This window comes from Alexandromys fortis, unplaced genomic scaffold, assembly GCF_014885135.2.
Source record: "Alexandromys fortis isolate MF-2015 unplaced genomic scaffold, M_Fortis_MF-2015_v1.1 scaffold_109, whole genome shotgun sequence".
Taxonomy (NCBI): Eukaryota; Metazoa; Chordata; class Mammalia; order Rodentia; family Cricetidae; genus Alexandromys; species Alexandromys fortis.
In genome coordinates, this window is record NW_026068005.1 from 838445 (window position 1) to 865861 (window position 27417).

At 49.3% G+C, this 27417-nt stretch overlaps 1 protein-coding gene across 1 annotated transcript; it reads right to left on the bottom strand.

Moving 5' to 3' along the window:
* Positions 1-517: 517 nt before the first annotated feature.
* LOC126513227 (alpha-1,6-mannosylglycoprotein 6-beta-N-acetylglucosaminyltransferase A-like) lies at positions 518-25005 on the bottom strand. Its single transcript, XM_050161489.1, has 6 exons — positions 24907-25005; positions 23965-24111; positions 15061-15177; positions 12775-12849; positions 2915-3072; positions 518-1001 (listed from the first exon to the last, which is right to left on the bottom strand). Exons 1-6 carry the CDS (start codon positions 25003-25005, stop codon positions 803-805), a joined length of 795 nt encoding a protein of 264 aa, XP_050017446.1. The 3' UTR covers positions 518-802.
* Between the last annotated feature and the right edge of the window lie 2412 nt (positions 25006-27417).

Below are 27417 nucleotides of genomic sequence, written 5' to 3' on the forward strand. Positions count from 1 at the left end.
TCTCGTAGCCTAGGCTGGCCTTGACTTTGTTAAGTAGACAAGGCTAACCTTGAATGTTTGATCCTCCAGCCTCCACTCTTTACCTGTGATTACAGGTGTTCACCTGGTTTTATGTAGTGCAGGGGATGGATCCCAGGGCTCCATGCATGCTAAGCAAGCACTCCGCAAACCGAGTCACATCCCTACTCACAATGATAATTTTCTTTTCTGTGCTGCCACCTGCTGTCAGGAGCCAGGCTCCCACGGCTGCCACCCAGCACGCCACCAGCCCCTCTGCATCCTGCGTGAGGCCAGCAGAACAAGAAGATCCTGAAGATGGGTGATTAACAGTGTGGGGACAAAAAGGAAACTGGTCAACCCCTTTCCTCCCTCCCTCCCAACCCAACCCCCACCCTCCCAAATAAATAAATTAATGGGTTTAGGAATGTCCCCAAATTTCTTTCCAATAGGCTCAATTCCTCTTCCTGTTCTGTTTTCAGTTGGATGCGTCTCCAGACTTTTAGCCTTCCTTTTTAAAAAAAAAAATAATAATAATAACCCCGGAGCAGCTGCCTGGACACTTTCCGGGACAGAGAGGACATTCGTTGCACCAGGGAGAAGCCAGGACCCTGGTCCGACCTCTGTTCTCTTGCGGTTTTGGTGTAAACTCCTGGGATGCACTGACTGCAAGCTGGAGAAGTACCAAATCCAAGCCCTGGACCAAAGAGTTTGGGCTCCGGTCAGAGTCCCTGAATGACTTTGGCCCCCCTGGCCCTGCCCAGCAGAGCCACCTCTGCCATCTGAATGAACCGGGGTGGCTATGCTATAAGCAGTCTTTGCAGAGGGCCACTTGGCCCTTGATGAAGTCCCGGCAGGGGCAGATCCTCTGGTGTGTGGGGTGGGCCCCGGCACAACTGAAGAGCAGGAGATCCCCTTGGAACACACAGTGCTTGCTCTTGGGATGGAAGGATGGCACCAGGATGTCCTTATACAGTTCTGAGCTTTGGCAGGTCACCCTATACCTAAGGGGAAGAGAAAGGTACATGAGACAGAGGGGCTGGGGCAGGACCTGTCCACCCCACATTGCTGGATTGTCCGCTTTGTGATGTTGGGGCATATCCCATTGCCCTGCTTCAGAGACGGTATCCTCCGCCTGACTCTGAAGTTCTCCACATCTAGGGAGCTCAGCCATGCAAAGAAAAGCACGCGTGCAGGGGACCAGCTCTGAGGCTGGGCGTTTTCTGTCATGGAGAAAAGCTGAGAGCAGCCTGCACACTTGAACAGGGGATGAGCATGCTGTGCTTTGGGACTCTGTGCAGCTGCTGGAAAAACAATGGAGAAGAAATGTGTGTCCCATCCCATCCAACGTCTGGGAGGAGGCAGGAAGAGCAGGGTGAGAGGTGGGGTGAACGTGGTGGGTGAAAGCCAAACGGGGCTGGAGAAGATGGTTCAAGCCACCAAAGTGAGGGCTGTGCAAGCATGAGGACCGGAGTTCCATGCCTAGGACCCAAGATAAACAGAAAAAGCCAGTCGGGCGGCATGCACTGGTAATCCCAGGGCTGGAGGCCACTGGGACTTTGATAATTAATTAGCCAGCCTAGCCCACTTGGTGAGCCCCAGGAAAACGGGAGACCCTGTCCCCAGAAGCAAGGCGGATGGCGCCTGAGGAATGGTAGCTGAGGTCTTCATACGCATATGGATATTAGTGTACCTACACAAACATATGTACACACACACAAACACACATACACACCCCCTAGATCTATACACCGATGTGCAAGCAATGGCCACTTCTGAGAAGACCAGGACAAAGCAACGTACTATTGAACTAGTTTTAGATGTACACTTAATATTTAGCTGGGAATGGTGGCTTATACTGGCAATCCCAGTTGAGTACAGGGTCAAACTGGGCTACATAGTGACTTCTAGGCCAGCATCTGCTACAGAGTGAGACACTGTCTCAAAGCAAAGCAAACCCCAAGGAAGAGATCGCAAGGTGGTTCACGGTGGTCTATTATCCTAGCATTTGGGAAGTGCAAGCAGTAGGGCCAGCAGTTCATGGTCATCACCAGTTGCACAGAGAGCTCAAGGCCAGCCTGGGCTACATGTGACCCTGTCTTAAAATAAGTAGAAGAAAGGGGGAGAGGAGAAAGAGGAAAGTGAGAATAAAGAGGAGGCAGAGGAGGAAAGAATGTCTACTTTCACTCCTAACTGAGCTCTACACAGTTAGGACCCTTACTCTGGGTTGGCCAATTGGGGTACCCTTTGAAGAACCTGGGAGCCTACGTTTGTCACTTGTGGTGTTGTGATGACAAAAAAAGACTGACCAGAGTCACTTAAAGTTTCAAGTCTGGCTCAGATGCTTTGCTAGTTGTGCCAGAGCCAAGAAGTAATTCAGTGCACCCAAGAATATTCTTGTCCTGCAGGTAAGAGAACAGAAGTGGCAGACAGCCAATCCCAGACCCACGAGAAGCTGGGTGTGGCGGTGTGGCCTGTAACCTCAGCCCTTCTACTTCCAGATGGGAGGCAGACACAGGACATTGCCTGGGAGCTCACAGGCCAGCACTGGAGAAAACCAAGAGCCTGTTTCAAACAAGGTGGAAGGTGGGGAACAGCTGCGGTTGTACTCTGACCTCCACATGCAAGTCATTGTCCATGCAGACCCACAATGACATACATAAATGCATGCATGTCCACATACATCATAGAAACAGACATCATGCACACACATATCACACAAATCCAGGTCATACACATATCATATGTGTACGTGTGAGTGTGAGAGTTGAGCTCTTTCTGGGCTGCAGGCTGCTCCCCCTTTTGTCTCCCTGAAGCCCACAGTTGGGAGAGCAAATCCAGGCACCTCTCGACCGGACTCTAAGGCAGAAGCACAGAGACGGCAGGCCCTGGGTCCTCCCACCGCTGAGGAACTTACTTCAGCAAGTCCTTTTCCTTGTTGAGGTGCTGGAAGAAGGACGGCTCACAGATGAGCTGGTTCTCCTGGCACACTTGCTTGCAGGACTGCCCGGGCTCAGCCAGCTTCACCTGCAAGGCGCTCAGGGGCGGCCACATCACCTGGCCATGGCAGAAGTCCTAGAAATGACAGGGACACCATCATCAGCTAGGGGACCAAGGACACAATGGGACAGCTTCAGTCTCCCAACCAACCACAGGAGGCACCACGCTCAGAAATGATAAAAAGGACACAACCTTGGGACAGGTTTCCAGGCCAAGGATGTGGCTCAGTAGGAAGAATGGCTTTCCAGCTTCATGAAGCTCTGGTTCTATCCCCTGCACTAGATAAACCAGGATACATACATAGCTGTAATCCTGCTCTTGGGAGGCAGAGGTGAGAGGATTTTTAGCTACAAAATGAGTTTGAGAACAGCCTGGGCTAGAGGCACACTTCCTCATTCTCTATGAGGACCATCTTTGGGACCATTCCCACTAGCTCTGACTCCTCCTTTTGGATTTTCCAAATACTACACACAGTTCGTGCCTACACTAAGCCATGGGTAGCACAGTCCTGTGGGTCTGGATGCTGTTACTAAGGGAACAGCATGACTGTGCAGACTCACAGTACGTTAAATGGAAGTGCAGTCTATACTAATGGCCACTGTTCTTTGCCATTATAGTGTGTAGAAAGCTTGCATATGACAGCTGCCCATCCATCAGAATAGCTGTCAGACAGAACCAACAGTCGAGAGACGCACCAGGATCTGGAAAAGCTTACAGTGTGTTCTTGCTGGCTAACGTAAGCATCTTTACTTAGGTGCTCAGGAGTGAATGGGTACCTCTCACAGCCCTTAAAGACTGTAATGGAGAGAGTTTTGATCCAGCATACACGGAGTTTCCTAGGTGACTAGACAGCAGGGGAGGAGTACCAGCTATCATACTTGTCTCCTTGCTGTGACAAAATGCCTGCCAAAAGTGACTTCAGGGAGAAAGAGCTTGTTCTGGCTCACCTGATGGGACAGTCATCACGGTCAGGAAGCAGAGCGAGAAGAGCGCTGGTGCTCGGCTTGCCTCCTCCCTTTTACCCAGGTTATGGGACAGGGCCACCTATATTCAGAATGGCTCTTCCCTCTTCAGCAAGCTCTTTCTGGAAACACCCAGAGGTCTGTTTCCATGTGATTGTCAGTCCAGACAAGTTCACAAGTAGATAACAACAGGCAATCCACAAGGACCCCTAGACCAGAATGTACCCGAACCAGAGGCAAGTGAGAATTTCTCGGCCTCTTAAATTTGGTGACTAGAGTTTGACTTTTAATATCCTTAAAGGGCCATGAACTGAAAGCTTTGTCTCCAGTGAGGCACTCCTGGGAGATGTTGGAGTCTTTGGGAGGCTTAGAGCCTTCAGGACATTGTGAGCTTGCCTCTGAAGGGATGTTGGAGTCCCTTCCCCTTCTTCCCAGTCATGAGCTAGGCATGTTTTTGCTGTTGTTATTTGTTTGTTTAGATTGATCTTATTTTTAGTGCACGTATGCATATGTGTGTGTGTTTGTGTGTGTTGTGTGCCAGCGCGTGCATGTGTGTGTGCATGTGGGGTCCACAAGAAGGTAGTGGATTCACTGGAGCTGTAGTTAGATACAGGCAGTTATAAGCAGCCTCTTGTGGGTTTGGGGAACTGAACTCGGATCTTCTGCAAAAGCAGCAGGTATTCTTAGCCACCACGTCTTCACTGAGTCCCTAGCTGAGCAGTTTTGCTTTGGGACATGCTTGGCTATGATGTACTGCTTCACGACAAACCCACGGCAATGAGGCCCAGTCACGGATAGAACCCTAAACTGCACTGACAGAAAGCGTCCCAGTTCTGAGTTCATCATCTTAGGTGTGTACAATGGCTACGGAGGGCTCAGTAGCAAACCTAACTTACAGCAGCCTGGGGAGATGCGAAGCCTACCAAGGCTAAATGTTCAGGTTCTGGCTTTTACGACTTTGGTCTCTTCTCCTCGGACGGTCCCTGGGCTGGTGTTTCAGAACGTCAGAGTTTCCTTTCTCATTCATTCTTACCCTCCTACAAAGCTAAATCTGAAGCTAGCAGACCAGATGGGCCAGATCTGAAGCCTGAGCCCAGGACACTGGCTCTGGGCACAGGCCCCGGTCCAGCTCCGGGCTCATCTGTACTGTGGAGGATCTAGTAGAAGAAGAACGTGGCTCAGGGGAGATGGCAAAGGGCAGGCACGCACTGATGCCCTTTAAGTTCCCTGGGAGAGTGGCTTCTCCTAGGGCAGCCTATGGACAAGGCCAGGCAGGCATACGGGGAAGTTGGGCTTCACGGATGAACCGTCACCCTGCATCTGTTCTGGAGCAGGGCAGGAGTCGTTGCAAGGCTCATACAGTGGGAGCTACCCTTGAGGCTGCGTGGTGGAGCTGAGGTGACAGCGGCTGTCTTCCCCAGGGCCCTCCCACACACATGCCTCGCTCAAGTCTGCACTAAACAAAAAGGCCCCCAGGTACTTGCTCCTGCCCATTATGATGGCTTGGCGTAGTTTTAGGAGTCTGTTCTAGGGACCACAAGATCCAAGAATAGAAAAAAAAATAGCATCAAAGCCTTAAACTTAGGAACTATCTAGACAGTTTGAAGGTAACAATTGATCAGAGGGAGGCCATGTTGTCAGAGAAAGCATGGCAGAGGAGGGCTGGCCCCCAGCGGGGGACTTCACAGATGTCTTGCAAGCCCCCTCCACCTGACCCATATAAGAAATGGGAACAGTGACCCTTGCCCTTCTTTCCTGTGTAGTTCTGAGGATGAAAGGGAGGCAAGGTAAGACGGAGGCTGAGAATAACAAGTGCTGGGCACTGCAGCGGGGTGGAGTCACTGGGTCACACCCACAGTTTATCTATGACAGCACCTCTTGGTTCAGTTGCTTGCAGGGCACAGCAGGAATGCAAGTGTGGGGCCCCAGCCTCCTCTCAGCCACGGTGCAATGGCCAGTGGGTGATGGGGAAGCTGCCTCTTGCTGTCACCAACTGCTCCTTCGTTGACACATTCCTCCATTCTACAGATCCTTGCTAAGAGACAGGAACAGGAAGGCGTGCGCCTGGCCCTAGAGGGGCAGTGCAGTCTAGTAGTAAAAGGTTGGCACTTGCAAAGCCTTGAGAACATCGAACCAGATGCCTATGGACATGGTGAAGGCCACCTGGAGGCTGGGCAGGGATGGCTCTATGGGGAGGGGAAGAGTGGCGGTGGCAGCAATCAGAGGTGGCTTCCAGGAGATGTGGCCTTCTAGGCTGGGTTCTGTAGGCTATACGGGAGCTAGCAGCTTACGGCCAACATGGCATTCTGCAGCTAATTGGTGCGCAGTAAAGAGCTACTGAATGGGACTGCCTGATTTCGGCTTCCTGGAGGCTTGGACAGGAGTAAAGTAGAAAAAGAGGCTATTCCAACCCAATGAGGCATCTCTGCAGCCAGGAGGAGGACGAAACAGCCGCCGCCAATCTGGTTAACAAGCTCACTGGGGGCACGCGCCATCTGCAGCTCCTCTCTCTTCCTGCCATCTTCCTCCCGCCATTGACGCACCTGTCTCTCAGCGTGTTTGGCTATTCTGAAATCGTCATGCAGAGACTAGAGATCAAGAATTCACCAACCGAGCTGTGAGTCAAAGCAATGCCTTCTCTCTCTTTCTGTCTTTGCACGCCCCACTTCTACACATGTGTACAAGTATGTGAAGGGCTGAGGCCAACGTCTGGTGCTGTTCTTCAGCTGAGACTTGGTCTTCTGCTTCAGTGGGACCCTTCAAGAAGGCTGGACTGTGTGTCCAGCAAACCCCAGGGGTCCTTCCATCTCCATCTCCCCAGATCTGGAATTACAGGTGCACATCACCAACCCTGCTTTTCCCTCTATGCTGGGGATGGAATTCAGGCCCTCACGCCTATGTGGCCAGCACCAGACTGACGGAGACATCTCCCCATCTCCCCCAACATGACTGAGTCCAAGCACTGTGAAGGAGATACTGGTGCTGGCCCTGTACAGGAGGCTCAGCAGGAGCCTGGAGGAAGAGTGCTTCACCCAGTGCCCATCAGGAAGTCGGGGCCTGTCCTTATGAGGGAAGCACTAGGTGGGGTTGGCTTGATCCCTCTTCTGCTATGGATGAATCAGGTGGGAGGGCCGGGGGCTTGGTGTTAAGCAGAGGCTTCTGAACAAAAAGGCCAGTGACAAATGCCAAGTGTGGTGTGTGACAGGGTCTTTTCCATTCTATCCAGACTTGGACTAATTTCCCCCGACCCCACTTGCCTCTCCTCCCTCCCTCCCTCCCTAACTCCCTTCCTTTCTTTTTTTGAGACAAGGTCTCCTCCCTCCATAGCCTAGGCTGGTCTTGAACTTGAAGTAATGGAGTAATCCACCTGCCTCAGTCTCTTGAGTGCTTTGGCCAAAGCCTGTAGAGAACATTTCCAAGTCTTGGTTGATGGAGCTGTTTGGGACTTTTAGGGGGTGCAGCTTTCCTAGAGGAAGTGGGTCACCTGAGGTAGACTTTGAGGTTTTATAATCTGGCCTTGCCTCCTGTTCACTCCTTTCTGCTCCCCGACTGTGGATGCCGTGCGGCCAGTCATACTACACTCTTGCAACTATAGACTGATCCCTGACGGCCGTGTTTCTTGTCGGGCCTTTGGTCACAACAATGAGATGCTGGCACAGTGCTCACAGATGCCGATCAGTAGAGCTGACACCCGGGCTGCACAGGAATCCGCTACATCGAACACTTGACCACCAGAGTATATGCAGGAGAAGTGGAAACCCAGGTCCAGGCCAAGATGGCAGTGAAGTCCCTCCCAGCACTCCCTGCTGCACTCAGAAGTGGGGACAATAAATCTACCAATCGGGAGTGGACAGACACGTGGTAACCTGCTCCCTTCAGCAGTGAAAGACCTAAGTTAGCACTCCTAGAGGCTTCCGACTTTTTCCTATTGGGGTTTTGTTTTGTAAATCGATTATGCAGACCTTGAGTGTGAACTCTGTAGGTATTGATGTGTTACGATGACAACAGGTTTTGTTAAAGAATTAGGTCGGTCCCTGCTGCCCGTCTTGTAAAAAAGTAACTGAATTGTAGGGGGCGGGCTTTTTTATTTTGTGTGTGTAGACTTGTCACAGTGCACAGGGGTCACAGGTTCTCTCCTTTTATCACGTGAGTTGTGAGAACTGAACTCAGGTAGTGTACTGGCTGGTTTTATGTCGACTTAATACAAGCTAGAGTCATCTGATAGGAAGGAACTGCAATTGAGAAAATGTCTCCCTAAGATCTGTCTTAATTAGTGATCAATGGGGGGAGGACCACGTCATGGTGGGTGGTGCCACCCCTGGGGTGGTGGTCCTGGGTTCTGTAAGAAAGCAGGCTGAAAAAGCAATGGGGAACAAGCCAGCATGGAGAACCCCTCCACGACCTCTGCATCAGCTCCTACATCCAGGTTCTTGCGGCATCGGCACTGTTTCAGAGAAGACATAGTAGGCGGTCTGAACCAGGCTATGAACTCAGGCTGGCCCTGCTTACTAGTGCCGACACAGCAGGGAGCAGGGTCACCAGCAACTTTCACTGTTAGCCAATGTCCTCCCCTTCACTTCTCTGTAAGCCTTTTCCTGTCACCACCCTGCTGGCCCAACCCCAGTCCTCTCCAGAGTCACCCAAGGTCTTATCTTTGTTTCTGGAACACTCCCCAGGGAATTCAAGAGAATCTGGGAGCTTGAGCTGATTCTGCTGCTGCGGTGGGAGTGGGGCTGGCTGTGCAGTGGGGTTGGCTGTACCTGCCTGCATCCTCATAATGCTTTGCATGTGACCAGACAGTTCTTACCAAGCACATCTTGGTGGGGTGGGCTGAGCTGGTACAGAGCCTGCCACATGTACACAAAGCCCTGGATTCCATCCTAGCAATGCATAAATGGGGCATGGTGTAACACACCTGCAACCCCAGCATTTGTGAAAACACAGGAGAACCAGGAATTCAAGGTCATTCTTGTCCACATAACAAGTTCAAGGCCAGCCTGGGATGCATGAGATGCTGTCTCAAACCAATTAACAATGTAATTGTGACTGACCACCCTGTATATGCATTTAAACATTTTTTAAAGTTAGTTTTATTTTGTGCATATTTAATTGTCATGTGTGGAAGTCTCTCATCTCCTTCCATCAGCCGGATCAACTCAGGTTGCTAAGGTTGGAAGCAAGAGTCTCCTCACCAAATGAACCGCTGTTCTGGCCACACTCTGTATATTAGATCTTTATAGGAAGCAGAAAATGAGTTTCCCTTCTCTCTCTGCTTCGTTTCCCCTGGAGGTAAATCGGTGACTTCCCCAAACAATGCAGAATGGGAACCTTCACAAGCCTGGACACACTCGGAGGGGGAAGAGTCACAACTCATCTTCTATCACTGGGGACTCTCGGGCTAACTCCCTATCAGGTGGAGTCACTCCCCTTCCGAGTGCTCATTTCAAAGACAATGACAACATTTCAAAGCCAAAACAATGGTTTCAGTGCAGTGGGGCAGGCCAGGGATGGAGAAGAGCAAGGATCTTCCTCCCATGGGAAGAGGGCTTGCACCCCAGCAGGCTGGGTGTGAGGTAGGCTCCCAGCAGTGACTCCTAACTGTACCCTGAAACCTGGGGTGATTTTAAAGACTGTCAGTTTAGCCTCATCTGGTTCCTGCAGCTGTGGGGAACTGTGTGTGTGGTGGGGGGAAATCTTGAAAGGGTCCTGGGATAAAGGTGCCCATGTTCCATGTAGCCCACATGGTGGACTCTGGAAGCTGAGCCCCGACTAATAAAGGCTCCAGTGTGGGGGCCTTCTCCTCCAAGCCCCAGGCTCCCCGCCCCCGCCAGGAGCACACTCTCTGTGTCCTCCACCCTCTCTCCGTCCTTGCTGCTCTTTGAAGATACTCTGCAAACTCTAAAAATATAATGAACGCTCCAAGCTCTAAGATCCAAGGCCTGCAGCTAAAAGGAGACTTGATCTGATCCAAAGGGGTCTTGGATTTTATCGTGCACCCAGGAAACATTTGGGGTCTGAAAGAGTTTCTGAGATAAACTAAAAATAGCCCCCGTCATTGCTCATTTATGAGGAATTCAGAGGATGTCTTATAAGAAATGCCCAGAGATGGTTCACTTAGTGGAGTACCTGCCTCACAAGCATGAGAATCTGAGTGTGGTCACCAGAACCCACTTAAAAAAGTATAATCCTAGCACTGGGGAAGCCAAGCTATGGGACACCTGCATCACAGGGCTTTACACCAAATCTTCAACAAATCCTGGCTGTGCTCAGTTCCCACCATGCAGTTAATCCCGACACCTCCTGAGCCTTACTGTGTGGATCGAGAGAGAATATAGATCCCGCCCCATGATGGTCAATATTGTCAACTTGGCAGGATCTAGACTCACCTAGAAGACAAACCTCTGGGCATGTCTGTGAGAGAGGACTGGGTAAACTGAGGTAGGAAAACCCACTCTACATGTGAGCACCAGCATCCTATGGGCTGGCATCCTGGACTGAGACCAGTACATCTGCTTCTGACCATGGATGGAATGTGACCAGCTGCTTCATACTTCTGCCGCCACATCTACCGGACCCCGCCATGACAAACCATACCCTTGAGCTGTGAGCCAAAATAAAACCTTCCTCCATTAGAAACTGCTCTCATCGGGGATTTTGTCGCCGGAACGAGAAGAACCACTAACACACCCTGTATCTTAGCAAGATGAAAAAGTCAGGGGTGGAAGCCTGCAACCGTGCAGAGGACCAAACCCATCCTCCCCTCCCTGCCCTGCACCCGTGATGAAGCTAAATTAGCCATGACAGGAGAGCAGCACCGAAAACTAAAGCAGAACATCGCAACAGTCTGCCGCAATCAACACGATGAGGACAGTTTCTTCCTCTTGCAAAACATTTTCTCGTACCGAACAGCTATTTCCCACGTCGTACTCTGGGATCCTGATTAATATGGAAACCATCCCTTGGAAAGGGAACCCGTGGCTGGGGAGGTGGCGCACGCATGGGTGAGTGCGCACTGGTACAGACGGTGCCAGCGCTCGCTATGACAGTTTGGTTCTCTCTGTGTCCTGTGATGAATGGGACAATGACAAGCGCTGGGCTCCCCGTGTGCATCATTACATCACGAGACACCACATAGAGCACAGCATGGTAAACAATGCAGGTTAACCTTACTCTCAGCACTTCCTGGGTACTGCTCATGCAATGCTCTCAGGAGCATTTTTCTTTGTACTTCTTTTCTAAGGCACATAGAGCATAAGTAACAAATATTCAATTCCTAGAAACAAAAACTCATGGTACCAGGAGTTGGAACCAGGAGGCTTTCAGTTGCTAAAACGTTTGTTGTGCAAGCACGAGGACCCAAGTTCAAGGGAAAAGCCGGACTTGGCAGTCAGTGCTGACAATCCCAGCAGCAGGGATATGGACACATACGGATCAGAACCTAAAGAATGACACCCGAGGTGGTCCTTTGCCTTCTGCACGTATGTGTGCACATGCCGTGTGCACCTGCACATATAAGCATGCACGCATGCTTGCATATATGAGCGCGCACACTTGCAAATGTGCACAAGCACCTGTACACACACATGCATGTCAACTCACCCATCTCAGGTTCCCTGCCTCATCCTCCACAGCCCAACTGATGAGATGCTCTGCTCCAAAGACCATGTCCCAGAGGCCCAGCTTCCCCTTCGAAAGGCCTCTGGGCTGGTAGCCTACATTTATGTTTCTCCCCTTCTCTTCCTATTTTCAGCTCAACTGCTCTTATCCCCATTATACAAAGATTCCTTGTTCACCCTTAAACATTGTTTTGCCCTATAAAGAGGACCCCCTGTGTCTGGACTGGGCAAGAAGTTCAGATTCCCTTATCCACAGGGGTCTGGCTTTTGTCTATTTCTGGGTCCATGTTGCTTCTGAAGTCCAAGAAATTAAAACATCATAAAGGATTGCAATGGCAGTTGCCCCCTCCACCTCCGAGAGCACATGCCTGGGTTTCACAGGATTCTTTTGAAGGAGACCCAGTTCAAAAACCACTCAAGAGTCCTAACATGTTTAGAGTTGATGCATTTATACTCTTAAGGAAAGGCTTCAAAAATGTAGATTTGATCCCTGCACATATGAGTATTCATGTGTGTATAGATGCACACATGTGTGAACATGGAGGTCAGAGGGCAAGGTCAGAGGCCATTACTCATGCTCTGCTTGTTTTTAAGACGGTCTCTCACTGGTCTGAAGCATCTAAACTCCGATAGGCTGGCTGGCCAGCGAACCCCAGGGGTTTGTCTGTCTCCACTCCCCTTGCACTGCGATTATAATTATAATTCATGCATGGCTTTTTAAATGTAGTTTCTGGGAATCAATTCAGATCCTCACACTTGTAAGGCAAGCGCTTCACTGACTAGGCTATCTTTCCAGACCCTAATCCTTGCTTTTATTTTAAGGGGGGGATTAGGGATGAGGAGTTAGAAATCAAGGGTGGACAGAGAGCCGCTTGTCTGTTCTTCACCCTTCTTGAGTGCTCATGATGTTCTGAAACTCAGGGACAGGCTGGTCAGGGAGGACCCCGTCTTGACCACTCAAACGCCTTATTGCCTTATTCTAAGTGTCCGTATGACCTTTCATTGTCAATACTCCAAGGAAGACTGGCTTCCTGGGGAGACCGTGAATGACAGTGAAACATTAAAAATGACAATAAGTCATCATGGAGCCGCCGGACGTTTTCCAAAGCAGGCAAATAGCCAGAGAAGGGCTCCAGGTGAGAGCTGGGAAAGAGGAAGTGGAACACAGAAAGGACAGACAGACTTCTGATGGGCCTTACCTGCTTTTCTATGAACGCATTGATTCTCTGAAGCATCCCTTCACACGTGAACTCATACGGCATATACGGCTCAATCTGCAGAAACAACAGGGCACCGTGAAAGGCGGCACGGGACACGAGGCACTTACTGACTCTCCACTGACTCACACAGATGCCCACCCCTGAGTGGGAGCCCCGGCAGGTGTTAGAGCTGCACACCTAGAACTGGACAGACAGTGCTCAGGCCTTGCTGTGTTCTTCTTTAGACCCTGAATAATCTACCTTCCCTACATGGCAGGAACCTGATGTGTGAAAGAGCGGCAAGGAGGAAAACCTGTCTCTGTTAAGCTGAGGTGAGGTACATGGTGGGAAACTGCCTGGTTAGTGCAAAGTACACAGCAGGCCTTCAAAAGGGTGGACATTATCACGTGCTAGCAAGTAGACAGTGGAGAGTGCAGACAATGGCTGAGGGTCTCCAGCCTCTCAGGGCTAGGCAGATTGCACTGAGGGCGGGCAGTTTAGCCAACATCTGCAGAATGAACACGTGCTCACTGCTCTGGGGAAGGCAGAGAGAAATGACTGGTCTGTAGTAGACGAGGTGAGAATGTATCTGAAGAACTCCTGCTGCAAAAGCAAGGGGAACTCAGCTAGTGGCCCCGGGAGGGCTGAGATTTTTTTTTTTTTTTTCTTTGAGACAAGGTCTTATATAGCATAGGTTGGTGACCTTACTGTGTAGGCGAGTGACCTTGAACTCTGATCCTCTCATCTCCACCCCTTGGGTACAGGAATCAGACACGTGCTACCATTTCTGGGTTACTTGGTACTGGGGATGGATCCCAGCACTTTGTGCATGCTAGACATCTGTTCTTTCAACTGAGCTGCATCCCTAAGCCAGAGTGTGAACTAAGACACGAAAAGACACAGCTCAGGACTGGGAGCTGGTAGACAAGGTACAGCGGGATGTGCAGCATCACAAAAGCTTGTGGTTTCTACACAGGGCTTACACCATCTGGGGAGGAGGACAGGAAACCCCAGGAAAGTCATGGGGTAAGGAAAACATTCTGATGGCCGCTGAGACATCTGAGGGGGAGACAGGAGGGGTGGCACTGGGCTACACTGCACAAGGACAGCAGTGTCTCCAGGCCACACGCAAGGGAAGTGGAGACCTCATGTGAGAGGAGTCACTAGCAGTCTGTCTAGATGGAGCCCAACAGCGTTGTTGGTGACAGGACAAAGAACCACCTTCAGGAGCTTCTTCTTGAGCTGGCCCTTACCCATCTGCTCACAGCACACATAGACCAACAGGTAATAACCAAGGGAAAGGTGCTAGAGAGGAGAAGCACAGGGCGGGCTGTGCCTCAGAGCTTCCACAGCAGTCCCGGGCATACTAAAGTCCTCCAGGAGGTAGACTTCCCACGGAGTGGTCAGCCTCATCTAGGGTGGAGGTAGACATTTCTTACCTTTCTAGAACAGCTTATAGGGGGCCCTGCATATAACAGGTGCTTGATCAGTTCCTACTGGATTGATCAGAAAGATCTAGAATGGTCATGTCAAAAAGATTCTACCTAATGCTCAGGTAGAAAAGATAAACAGCAAACACTGTAGAAAACTACAGGGCTGGGGAGATGGCTCGGCTGCTTCCTGTGTAGACCTGAGGACTGAGTTCAGATCTGCAGCACGCATGTTAAAACCGGGTGGGAGGGGGCATGCCTATAATCTTGGTGCTGGGGGTGGAGACAGGCGGATCCCTGGGGCTTACTGGCCAGCCTGCAAGGCCAAATCAATGAGCTTTAGGCTTAGTGAAACACCATGCCTCAAGAAAAAAAAGGAAGTGGAGTGTCAAAAGACACATGTGTAAGCCCCCATGTCCATAGGAACATGTGCAAACACACATATACAACCTACCACCACCAACAACAACAACAAAACAAAATAATTTTATAAACTTTACCGTTTGTATAAGGCAACAAAAGCAGCCTAATTTTGCAAATCTCTCCAAGGACATGCTTAGATCATATGAGTAAGTATGAGTCAAGCCACGCCCTTCATGCCTAGAACCCAGGAACCCAGAAGGGCCATCAGCAGGGTCAATAAGACCCAAACCCACATCTGCCACCAGCTGTTTCGAGTCTCACAGAGCCTCCTTGAGATCCTCAGGCCAGATGCTATGGCTAGACTATGGTCTGAGTCCAATTCAGGAGGCAAGCTCTGCTTACTGAAAGCAAGAGACTGTAACATTCTGCACGAGTTCTAGGTTACGGGTCTAACGAAGGCAGGGAGAAAATAAAACCAAAGCAAAGCAGCAACCTTCTGGTTTAAGATGGCTTTCACAGCATCCTCTACTTCTTCTCGATTGCTGAGATCCACGGTCCAGACGTGTGGGCGGCCGATGAAGACTTCTGCGTACGGGTGCTGAGACGTCAGCTGAAAGACAGAGGACATGCTGCATCTTAGTTTCACATCCGCAGGACTGCTCAGATAAAGCTCCGGGCTAGACAAAAGGCTGTCTTCACGAGTCGAGCTGAACTCAGACAGGAGATAAGGTGTTTCCGTTTTTCCTGTAGCAATCAAAACCTTCTAACCCACAAACAGGCAGATAAAAAAAATAGTGATGGGTGGAACTTTTGAAGCTCACTGGAAATAAAACAATGTCATAGAAAAGAGGCTCCTACAGGTGGTGCTGGGTTGAATTCGGGTCTGTGTACAGGAGGGGTGCTCTGTCACTAAGCAAGGGCCTGTAGCCTCTGTGGTTCCAACCTCCAGACAGAAGGAGTCTGTAAGGGGGTTAGATCTTGCTGATTAAGGTGGGATAAGCCCCCCAAATGTGGACAGCACCGTTCTATGGGTCAAGGCGGTAGACTGAATAAAAAGGAGAAAGTGAGCTGAGCACAGCGTCCATCTTTCTGCTTTCTGACCGTGGATGCCACGTGGCCAGCTGCAGCATGCTCCTGCCGCCATGCCTTCCCCGCCATGATGGACTGTACCCTCAAACTGTGAGCCAACGCATCTCTTCCTACGCTGCTGTTTGTTAGTTCATGTGTCTCACAAACGAGAAAAGCAGCTAACGCTCCTCTGTAGTTATCCTGGGCTCTTAAGGACTACTTGTTCTCAGCCAAAATTACCTCCATAAATTTAGTGTCTATTCTCTGGGCTAGGATGGACAGGTATTCACAGAAAATCACAATAAGGACCAAAGCACTCCACACACACACCAAAAGAAAGACCAAAGCCATAGCCAGGGATGCCTGTGATTTCATTAATTGGCGGGTAGACATAGGAACCACAAATCTGCGGCCAGCCTGGGACTACACAGTTAAACCCAGTAACAGACAAACCTGCCGCTGGAAAAGCACACAGGCACGAGGAACAGTGCACACAGGGGTGATGGCGGGAGAAACTGTGCCACTGGAGAACTCAGGAATTTTCAGATGGTTTCAGAGATAATCACAGCAACACCAGAACATGAGGTTCACTGACTTTAAAATGTACAGGTGTGTGTGCATCTATGTGTGTATGTGCACATGTGCAGACAGTTACAGAAACCAGAAACGGTTGTGAGAGCCGCTGGAGCCACAGTTACGGGCAGTCAGTTACGAGCTGCTTGACCCGGGTGTCAGGAAGAAGAGCAGTATGTGTTCCTAACCACTGAGCCATCTCTCCGGCCCCAGAAAACAAAATTTGTAAAGGCAGTTTAGAAACAGAAGAGGAAGGAGTGAGTCTCCTTCCTAATGGTTTTAAGAGTCAAGTAGCTAGGACAGCTGAGACGCTCTGTAGGAAGGGGCACTTGGGGTCTGGACCGATGATGGCTCAAGTTTCATCCTCACACGGCAGGAGAGGACTGATCACACAAGTTGTTCCCTAACCTCCACAAGTGTAGTGTGGATATGGACTCTCCCTTCTACTGTGGATATGGACTCTCCTCCTACTGTGGACATGGACTCTCCTCCTTAAAGAATAAAAATTAAAAAAAAAAAAGCGTGGCTAAAGGAGGCTGGGGAGTTGGTAGAGTGCCTGGCTTCCTCCTGGGGTCTTCTACCTCTTTAAGGCAGTGGGTAAACAAGAACCTTTGACACATTTGTGGAAACATTTCAGGTGAGAACCAGGGACACATGGCAATGGCATCATGACATTGTACACAAGGAGGACCTGCCATCCCCCAAGGAACTTGTATTTTCTTGTTTGTTTGGTTATCATTTATTTGCTGTCTGTTAAGACTGAACATAGGGCCCCTGAATACATTAAGCATGTTCTTTACCACCTAGGTCACCAGCCCGGAAAGCTTTCATATGCCTTGCTGGGATTTCATGTGAATTCAGGGAAGAGAATTCTTAGAGGCCATCTGTGTGCAAGTTGAATTGACCAGGACTGTAATATTAGTGTACATTATATATAGCAAGAAATGCCTTTTCTCTTTAAGACAAAATCTTTTTTTTAATTAATTTATTTATTAAAGATTTCTGTCTCTTCCCCACCGCCGCCTCCCCTTTCCCTCCCCCTCCCCCAACCAAGTCCCCCTCCCTCGTCAGCCCAAAGAGCAATCAGGGTTCTCTGCCCTGTGGGAAGTCCAAGGACCACCCACCTCCATCCAGGTCTAGTAAGGTGAGCATCCAAACTGCCTAGGCTCCCACAAAGCCAATATGTGCAGTTCTGGCTGCAGCTTCTGACTCATTAGGTAAATGAAGATGACCTTGACCTTCTGATCTTCCTACCTCTACCTCTAGAGTGTGGGATTGATGACAGCCTGGTTTGTACAGTGCTGGGAAGGGGCCCAGGCCTCTTGCATGCTGGGCAGGCACTCCTGTGCCTTCTACTGGTTTATTCGAGACTTCATCCATCAGCAGTCACCATTTCAGGAAAATGTCACAGCAACATCAGCATTCCCCTGGTACTACCCTCCAGTAAAACATGCTTCCATGGCTAGATGCCACATTACCCACAGCTCTATAAACGTGTGTGATGTGCACACGGATTATACTCAGCTCCCTTTTCATAATGGCAAACATAAGAAAATAAGGTTGGCAGTGTACAGATGAATATTTTATACCTTTAAATACAACTATTCACTTGTAAGGTGGAACCAGACATCCCATCTTCCATAATTCCTGGTACATAATACTGAACGAAATAATAAGTATATTATTTTCCTAGAAATAGTTTTTTTACATATTTCTTTTATATATATTATAAATGTAAAAAATTATCTACAAAGGCAAGTTCTATTACTTGCAAATCTCATTTCTGGAGAGGAAATACGTTCTATTTATTCTTTATTTATTAATTTACTAACTTGTTCCCTCAGTCACTCATTTACTGAATGTAACAGTGTGGGCAATGTATGTGCAGGAGCATGCCCTTGTGTGTGTGTGCCAAGGCCAGGGGAAGACACTGGGTGCCTGGCTGTGCCACTCCACTCTCTGCCTTATTCATGTGAGACATGTCTCATACTGAACCTGTGCTCACTGATTTTAGCTAGGCTGGGAGGCCAGCAAGCCCCAGGGATCTCTGTTCCCCACCACCCAGCACAGCTGGTGCAGGAGCTGGAGGCAATGCTCGGCTTGTGTGTTGGTGCTCAGGACCCAAAGCTGGAGATAGTACCTGTTCAGCAAGGGCTCTCACCCACTGCCCAATCTCTGCAGCTGGGAAATGCATCTTAACCTGTTCATTACAGGAGCTGCTATTGCTGATGCTAGTGCTATGGCTTTGGCTTCTGAGGCCAGCCCGCCTCTCTTTCTTGTTTTTCCCTTTCTCTCTATTTCCACAAGTACATAGACACTTAGAGAACTACAAAGCTAATTAGCACCTGCCATCTCTTTGCCACTGCCCTTGGAACCTCATCACACCAGCCTCTGCCAGTCCAGTTTGGGGCAGGAAGCTAGGAGCACAAGCCTCTGGGAAAGTCTCCAGGAAATCTGAAGACCTTGCAGTCCTGAGGCTGCAGCCTTTCTTGGCTTCTATGCAAGCTCCCTCTCCTGTCACAGCCACCCCCCCAACCCCCACCTCGTTTCTCAGGCTCTGTGGTCAGTGCTGAGGAGTTTGCAGGCCCAGAGTCATGGAAACCTTATTTGCTAATTAAAAAAAACCACCTCTGTATAAAATATTTTGATTCGATACCAATCCACAAGGTCTTTGGTTGGGTCAGGCATTGAGCTGATCCCCAATCCATATATTATTTATTAGGCTTCCTATATATCACAAGGATCCCAAGGTTCTTGGAGTCTACATAATTAGAAAACAGCAAAGCCAAGTTCAAATCTAGACCCTTGAGCAACTGAACGGCTTTATGGGGACGTGCTTGTGTGTATATGAGTGTGCACATGAGTGTGGAGGTCAGAAGTCAATCTTGGGTGTCCTTCCTGAATCAACCTGGGCCGGTTGGCCAAAAAGCCCAGGGATCTGCTTGTTGCTGCCTCTAGCACTGGAATTACAGGATCACATTACCACACCCAGCTTTTTACCTCTCTTCTGAGGCCGGAATCAAGTCCTCCAAGCCTTTTACATCAACCGAGCTGTCTCCCCAGTTCCAGTTCAGGGTCTTTGAGCAAACCACCAAACTGAGAACACCACCAAATTCTTAAGAAAAAAAAATGAACAAAGCCTCAAAACCACTCTTAAAATTTACACATATATGTATATGTATATCTCTCCATCGTAGGGCTGCGTTTCTGCCATGTTAGACCTTTTGAGAGGATGGGCAGACTGTCAGATCATTTCCGCTTTGTGGCCTAGAGGACAAGCTAATTAGTCCTTCTACTGCAAACATTTCTACTACCAGCAATGTCACCACTGAGTCATCTCTTTCAAGGCCCCTGCTTATTGACAAGACTGCTCCAGGCGCTCAGCAAACACACAATGCAGATGCCAAGCCATTACTGTTTGATTCGTTTGCATTTGCTGAGGGTTACTTAATTTTACGAGTGAGGCCTTTTTGATTCATTAAGCCCTCTCAGAACTCTGTGTTCCTCCTTGTTAAGTTATTGAGGACTGCTGATCTCAGCCCTTTGAGTGTATATCTGTCAGTAGGTTTACTGAGCATCCTCCGGACAAGCAGCATCATGGGAAATATGAGAGGTGACTTCAGAACCTCTGTAGAGCCTGCAAGGAGATTCTACGCTCCCTTTACAGGAACCTATTAATATGTTCCCCAATATAAAGATAAAAATCTAATTTATATTAAAGTACAAAGAAGCAGCTCCCCTCCTCAAAGCAATCTGGAGTCTTTCTTCCCTGCTCTGAACAGACAATGCACTCTGAAAATTTGGTCTGATGCAAAAATAAAAACAAAGCTAAACTCAAATTTGGAGATCTCAGTTTTTCCCCTTTCCTTCAAGTGAAGGCAAAGAGAAATAAAGACAACTGACCTTAATCAGTGTTTGTGTGGGAAGGGTCATTCAACAGAAAGTGTCTAAGGGACACAGAGGCAGTATGTGACTTTGGGTTAAAACTTTTCCATTTGCTGAGGCAAGAGAGATCATTTCTAAGGGTGTGTGTATGTGTGTGTGTGTGTGTGTGTGTGTGAGAGAGAGAGAGAGAGAGAGAGAGAGAGAGAGAGAGCGCTTTCTTGCTTATTCTTCACCATTTCTTTTGGAGACAGAATTTCTCAATGAACCTGGAGCTTGCCAATTCCTTGGCCAGTAAAATCAAGGGATTCTGTCTGCCTTCCCAGGCTGGTAGCATATGCCACCATGCTTGAATTACTAGGTCCATCCGTCTGTCTATCAGTTGTGTTGTGTCAGTACCTGCATATATATATGTGTGTGTGTATTGGGTACATGCTTGGTACCCAAAGAGGCTAGAGAGGGCATGAATCCCCTAGAACCGGAGTTTATGAGCCACTAGATGTAGGCGCTGGGAACTGACTCCAGTCTTCTGCCAGAGCAGCAAGTGCTTTAACCACTGAGCATCTCCCCAGTTCCTTCTAGATCCGTGGTTTCCAGCATTCCTAATGCTACTCATGCGGGGGAGACCCCCAACCATAAGACGATTTCATTGCTACTTCATAACTGTAATTTTGCTATTGTTACAAATCAGAATGTAAATATCTGATAAGCAGGGTATGCAACCCTTGGGGGTCGAGACTCATAGGCTGAAAACCGCTGTTCTAGAGGTCGATGTAGAACTCTGTAGACTTGTTGGCAGCTCTTTCCCAGTTAGAAGCATTTTTGGTTAAGGAGATGTGCGGGCTTTTGAGAGCTGTGAAAGCAAGGCACATGGCTCTTTTTGCCACGAGATCAAGGTCACCACTCCCTCTCAAGAGTTGTTAGATGTCCTTCTCCTGCATGAGGCTGACAAACCTTGGCTCTCCATTGTTCACCCACTCTAGAAGTTCTCTCCTTTCTATTTAAAGCCCACCCCAATCCCTCTCCGCTAACACTGAAATTCCGCCTTTCTACAACTCCAAGGTAACTCCCCTCTTTCATCCACGTAGCTTTTATTTCGGTCTCGTGTATTTCAGGTTGGCCTTGAACTTGCTATATAGCTGATACTGACTTTGAACTTCTTACTCTCCTGCCTCTGCTTCCAAAGTGAAGGTGTTACAGGTGTGAGCCACCACACCTATTTCTTGCAGTGCTGGGGATGAAACCCAAGGCTTCTGAGCCAGGCAAGTGCTCTACCAACCAGGCCACATCCCCACTCCGACTCTGGCTATCTCTCTACATTGTATGATGGTGCCGTTGCCTTCTCAAGCTCCCACATCAGATATGAAACTACTAGAAAATGGAGAACTCTCTGCCAAACTCCCCCAGGATGGCAGCAAGTACCATAGGCTATTGCGTGGATAGGCTCAGCTTCTGTCCACTCCCTTTGGCACCTTGGCCTCCTGTGGGAACACTGGGCTTATGGAGTTGTCTGGATAAGGCCACATGCGGAACCACTGATGACAGGACTCCATACTCTCTCTCATGGTGTCATTTAAGAACGGACAGAATATTCCCTTGTGGGTGCTTCAAGGTCTCTTCTCTCATTACACGACAGAGGATGAGTGTCCTCCCCAACTTCAGCACAATCACACAGATGATGGCAAGTGGCAGAGGACAAGGGACACTTCCTCAATATTGACTGATGTGAGCACTGTCATGTGACGTCATTCCCTGGGCATGGGGTAAGATGTGTTCGGGAGTGTCCTCTTTGTGGATGTGTGTGCGTGCATGTGTGTGCGTGCGTGTGTGAGCGTGTGTGCATGTGTGCATATATACATGTGTGTGCATGCATGCCCATGTGGAAACCAAAGATCAATCTCAGATTATTACTCCTGAGCCATCCCTCTATTTCTTTGGAACAGGGTCTCTTCCTAGCCTGGGACAAATTGGACAAGCTTGGTTGTCTGGCTAGCAAGCCCCAGGGATCCCCTGTCTCCTTCCCCACAGTTCTAGGATTACAGGTGAGTGCTACTGTGCCTAGGTATGTTTGTTTGCTTTGTATTCAAACATGTGTTCTAGGGTCTGAACACAGGTCGTCCTGCTTGTGTGGCAAGCACATTACCCACTGAAGCTATTTCCACAGCTTCAACCTTTAAAGGTTTTACATACCAAGAGAAATAACCTACAAATAAAATAAGAGAAAATATTTGCAAATTATGTCTGTTAAAGGGTTAATATCCTAAATATCTAAGGAACTTCTACCGCTCAAAAGCAAAAAAAAAAAAAAAAAAAAAATCAACAAACCCCCATTTAAAAATAGGTAAAGTATTGGGCAGTGGTGGTACATGCCTGTAATCCCAGCACTTGGGAGGCAGAGGCAGGTGAATCTCTGTGAGTTGGAGGCCAGCCTGGTCTACAGAGCGAGTTCCAGGACAGCCAACACTACACAGAGAGACCTTGTCTCTAAAAGCAAAAACAAACAAAAAAGGACACTGTATCTAAATAGTCACTTCATAAAGACTCCAACGGGGAGAAACGTATTTGACGTACTTCTTGGAAGACAAGTCGAGGAAGTGTCCCAAAGGGTTAAAAAAGCAACAGAACTGAAAATGAATGTTCTAGAAACAGCAGCTGCTGTGTCACACTAGGCCTTTCCAGCCCTAACTCTCCAGCCAAAGGCCCCGAGGGATTCAGCGTTAATGTCCCCATGCATGAGCAGCCAGGGGAGCCACTAACTGCCCAGAAATAACACAGAAGCCAATCTCATGGTTTCCTGCACACACCTGTGTCTGCCCAGATACAGAATCATCCCCACCTTTGGCACACTGATCACCCACACGGAGCTGTAATGACTTCTGTTTATGGCCCCGAATGAACCCCAGCGATGCTCTGTGGTGATTCATCACCCCACTGCAGGTTTCAAGAGCATCTGCAAACGCAAATGCGCCAAGGCTCCTGTGAGAGGCTCTCGCTATGCGGGGATGGCTTGACAGCCTGCTGAGGGTGGGCTGAAATCTCAGGAATATCCCCCCCCCCTCTGTGTGTGTGTGTGTGTGTAAATGCTCGCTCAAACCTATAGAGGTCACAGGCCAAGCTTGGCTGTTGTTCAGGCACTATCTACCTTGTTTTCTCAAGACATAGTCTTTCATCAGTTTGGGACTCGCCAAGAAAACTAGGTTGGCTGGCCAGCGAAGCCCAGGGACTCACTTGTCTCTGCTTCCTCGGTTCTGGGGTTCTAGGAGCCTGCTACCATGCCTAGCTCTTTACAGAGTTCTGGGGATTTAACGTGCAGGGCAAGCGCTTTATTCACTAGTCCATCTCCCCCACTCTGCGGCTGACGTTCTCTGTGAAGAGTCACTGCACTGGCCAGCGTTTCTTCTTTACCATCGCCACATGCAATGGAGGGGCCAGTGAGTGTTCCCAGGGGCCTCCTCCTACCAGCTGTCAGCCGTGATGAGAAGACTAGAAAGAACACCCACCATGGTCACTGAAAAGCGAGTTGGGGTAGGGGCTGGAAAGTTGGCTCAGCAGACAGGAGCCTGCTGTACAAAGGCGGTGTGCGCATGGGTCCTCAGCACAGGGTGGGCATAGCAGCCAGCTTTTAATCACAGAGCCTAAGAGGTGGAGGCAGGGGACCCCAGGCAAGCTGGAGCACTCACATCAGTGAGCTCTGAGTTCACTGAAAGACTCTGCCTCAGTGAATATAGTGGCGAGTGATGGAGGAAGACCCCACACTACACCCTCTGGCCTCTACAAACATGCCTGCACATGCACATGCGCACATACATGCCACCCACCCACACACACATAAACACAAAAGCATAGAAGAAAGAGGAACGCTTCTGATGCTCACCTCTCTCAGGGTCGGCTTGCCAATGAAGAAGTCTGTGTTTTTGCTGCTCTTGGGAGGGTTGAACTTGGGGTTCAGGAAAGCACAGCCATTTGCGATGGCCTCCAGGGGAGCTGGACCCTCATAGGGGAATCCCAGCCCAACAAACAGCTGTAAGACAGGAAAACACATCACATGAACATGGCATCACAACTGCCTCCCAGGTCCAACGGTCAGTTTCTGTGGGTGCCTCTGACATACTGCGAGGGGCTTAGCTCTCGAGGTTGGTGACTTGGGACAGAAAGAAGGGGCTTATAGCAGGATCTGCAGAGCTGCAGGTACAGCAAAGGAAATGCAAGGCCCTGTGGAGTGGCTTGCCTTATTCCCTGCTCCCTTGCTGATATGAAAGTAAAGAAGAGGTGGGACTCTGGGGAAGAGACAGTGGGAGTATGAAACAAAACCAGCAATAAACACAAGATCCAACAATTGTCCTTCTGTCCCTTAGCAGGAGGCATAACTGCAAAAACACTTGCTTAACTAAACAGAAGTTTTCTTCACTCAGGCAGGGAACAAGGGGCCCTTTCAGGGACTCTGGGACCCAGGGACAGAAAGGTCACTTGATTACAGTTCAAATGGAACTGCTTTGGAACTTGGGAGGTCAGTAAACACAGGTTTTATGACAGTTTTCACTGGGGACACCACCAGCTGGCAGGTTATGTTTTACGCTCTGTGGGAGCAGAAGTCGCAAAGGCTGCGATTTCCCACTTCCCTCCCCGGCTGGCAAACCATGACTTTCCCGAGACGGACAGTAGATGGCAGCAGAAACAAGCTAAAGGTCCTTAGCGAGCCCACAACGGCAGGGAGTCACTGGGATTGACACCACAGGTCAGTGACACAGACTCTGTGTATACCAGGTGCTGTGCATGGCTGCTGCCAGATGTATCTAATCCTGGTTCTCTCTCTCACGTGCAGACGCCAAGTCTGAAAGAGCTCCAGAGGCACACAGCCCGTGCCTGGTGGGAGTGGGGTAGGGTGGAGGATGTTGGGGTTCCTTGTGCATCGCATTCAGGAATACCCAGGCTCTTTCCCCCAAGAAATGTAACTATCCAGGCAGTAATGAAGATATTCTAAAGATGACAGGCATTAGAGCCCCTCCCTTTGGCCATCAGATATTGAAACAATGAGTCCCATGGAACTGGAATTTAGTCTCAAGCAGAAAGAAGGGAAAGGCAGGAGCCTGATGTCAGTCAGGGAAGAACTTGTCTCCAGGGAAGAGATTTCACCCAGTCTGACAACTCATCAGACGGCACTGCAGGGCAGACTGGAGCTGAGAGAAGGATGTATCAGTGATGGACTGAATCACACCTGGACCAGGACCGATTAGTGATGAAATCTCCTGTCCTCTGTTTAACCTAAGCCCCGTGCCGGGACCCAAAGATGATGTGGGAGTCACGAGATCCCTTTATTTGTTCTCTCCCCAGTGCGGTCACAAGTAATTCCCCTTTCTCTGCACTCCACTATCCCTGGTCCCTCTAACTGACCCATTGAGGAAAAATGGCTGCACCTACTTGGCATGTCGGGGCTGCCAAGGCCCAGATCTGACCCTAACAATCCACTAACAGCTGGGGACACAGGATAGCATCAGGCAGCCCCTCTCTTTTCAACTTTGAGAAGAAAATGCCAGCAGATACGGACAGGGTCTTGGCAGGTTTAACCAAAGCTGCTGAAGTCCACAGTATTTCTTGACCTCTGAAAATGAGGGTCTGCCAAGAAGTGCTGATGCCCTCCTCCACTCTACATCATCAAAAACAGCTTTGGAAGAAATGGAGGCAGCAAACGCCTATCCATTTAAACAGAGAATCTTTGGGAGAGGGGTTATCTCCTTTAGATCCACCCATCTGCACCTTCTATTAAAGGATTAGAGGCCATTGCTTGATGGACTTGAATGTGACCTAAACTTAATTATATCTGAATAATCATTTGCACCAACAATTGAGCACTACTGGCACCAGAGCATCTCAGTACACAGAAACACGGGGGGAGGGGAGGCTGAGGAGAGGGCTCAGTGCTTGCAGTACAAGCATCAGAACCTGAATTTAGATCCCCAAAGCACACACGAAACTGGATGCTGTAGCACACTTTGTAATCCCAGGCTCCTACAGTGAGACTGGAGGCAGAGGAGGGAGACCCCTTTGATCCTGAAGGCCAGCTAGTTGGGATTATGCAATGGTGAACAATAGTGACCTATCTCAAACAAGGTTGGAGGTAAGGATGGATAGCTGAGGTTTCTGTCTGACTTCTACATGCAGACTGTGGCATTCATGTACCTGTACTCATAGATATGAACACACACGTGTGTACACACACACCATATACACACACAGGTGAAATAAGGCACACTTGGGCCTGATTCTCCCAAGCCTCGCTCACTAACTTCCCAGGATCATTATACCACAAGCAAACACGACATCATTTCTTTCTTTTTCTTGTTTTCCTTCTTCGTGACTGTTTCTCTGTGTCTTCCTGGCTGTCTTGGAATTCCCTGTGTAGACCAGGCTGGCCTCAAACTCACAGAGATCCATCTGCCTTTGCCTCCTGAGTGCTGGGATTACAGGTGTGTGCCACCACTGCCTGGCTACCTCACTATTTCTTGGCAACAAGTTTTCTTGTCACACCAATTAAGATGACAGGAACTGATGCATGCCTTTGAAACACTGAAGTAACAGTTTTCTGTCAGCTGCCAGTAAGGAGTTTTTCTCTTGCTTCCTGTGTACTCAATACCTGCGAGGGCACAGTGAGGCACATTGTATGAAGGGCACAGAGCACAGCTAAGGGTTGGATGGCAATAATCCAGGTAGAGAAAACTCGCCAAAGGCTTCTGCCTACTAACAGTCTTGACACACACCTCATCTGTACCAACTTGCTTTCTCTACTGATCCGCCACTGTGTCTATATGTGGTCCTCCCTCCCCTCCCACCCTCCCTGACTCCCCTCTCTTCTTTCTTTCTGAGGATTTCATATTATTTCCACTCCATCCTTCTAGAATTCTTTACCACAGAAGGGAGAAACACACGACAAGAAGGCATTCAAGGACCGGGGAGAGGACCTAGTGGGTAACAGCACTTGCCCTGTGAGTAAGAGGACCTGAGTCTGAACCCTCAGATAAGAATCTGGGTGAGGTCACACATCCCTGCAACCCCAGCTGTGTACGATGGAGAAAGATGCTGAGGCTGGATGGCCCCAGCCTAGCTCCAGGTTCAGTGAGAGACCCCGTCTCAAGGAGATAAGGCCACGTGTGACAGTGCAGGACACCCGCTGTCCTCCTCCAGCCTCAGCACAAACTCACATGGGTGTATACGCCTGTAAACATATGTGTGCACATACACACACACAGACACTCGTGCGAAAATTGGGCAAAAGAAAACATTCGGTGCTAAGGCTTAACTCTTCCAGGGAAAACTGGCCATGTTGTATGGG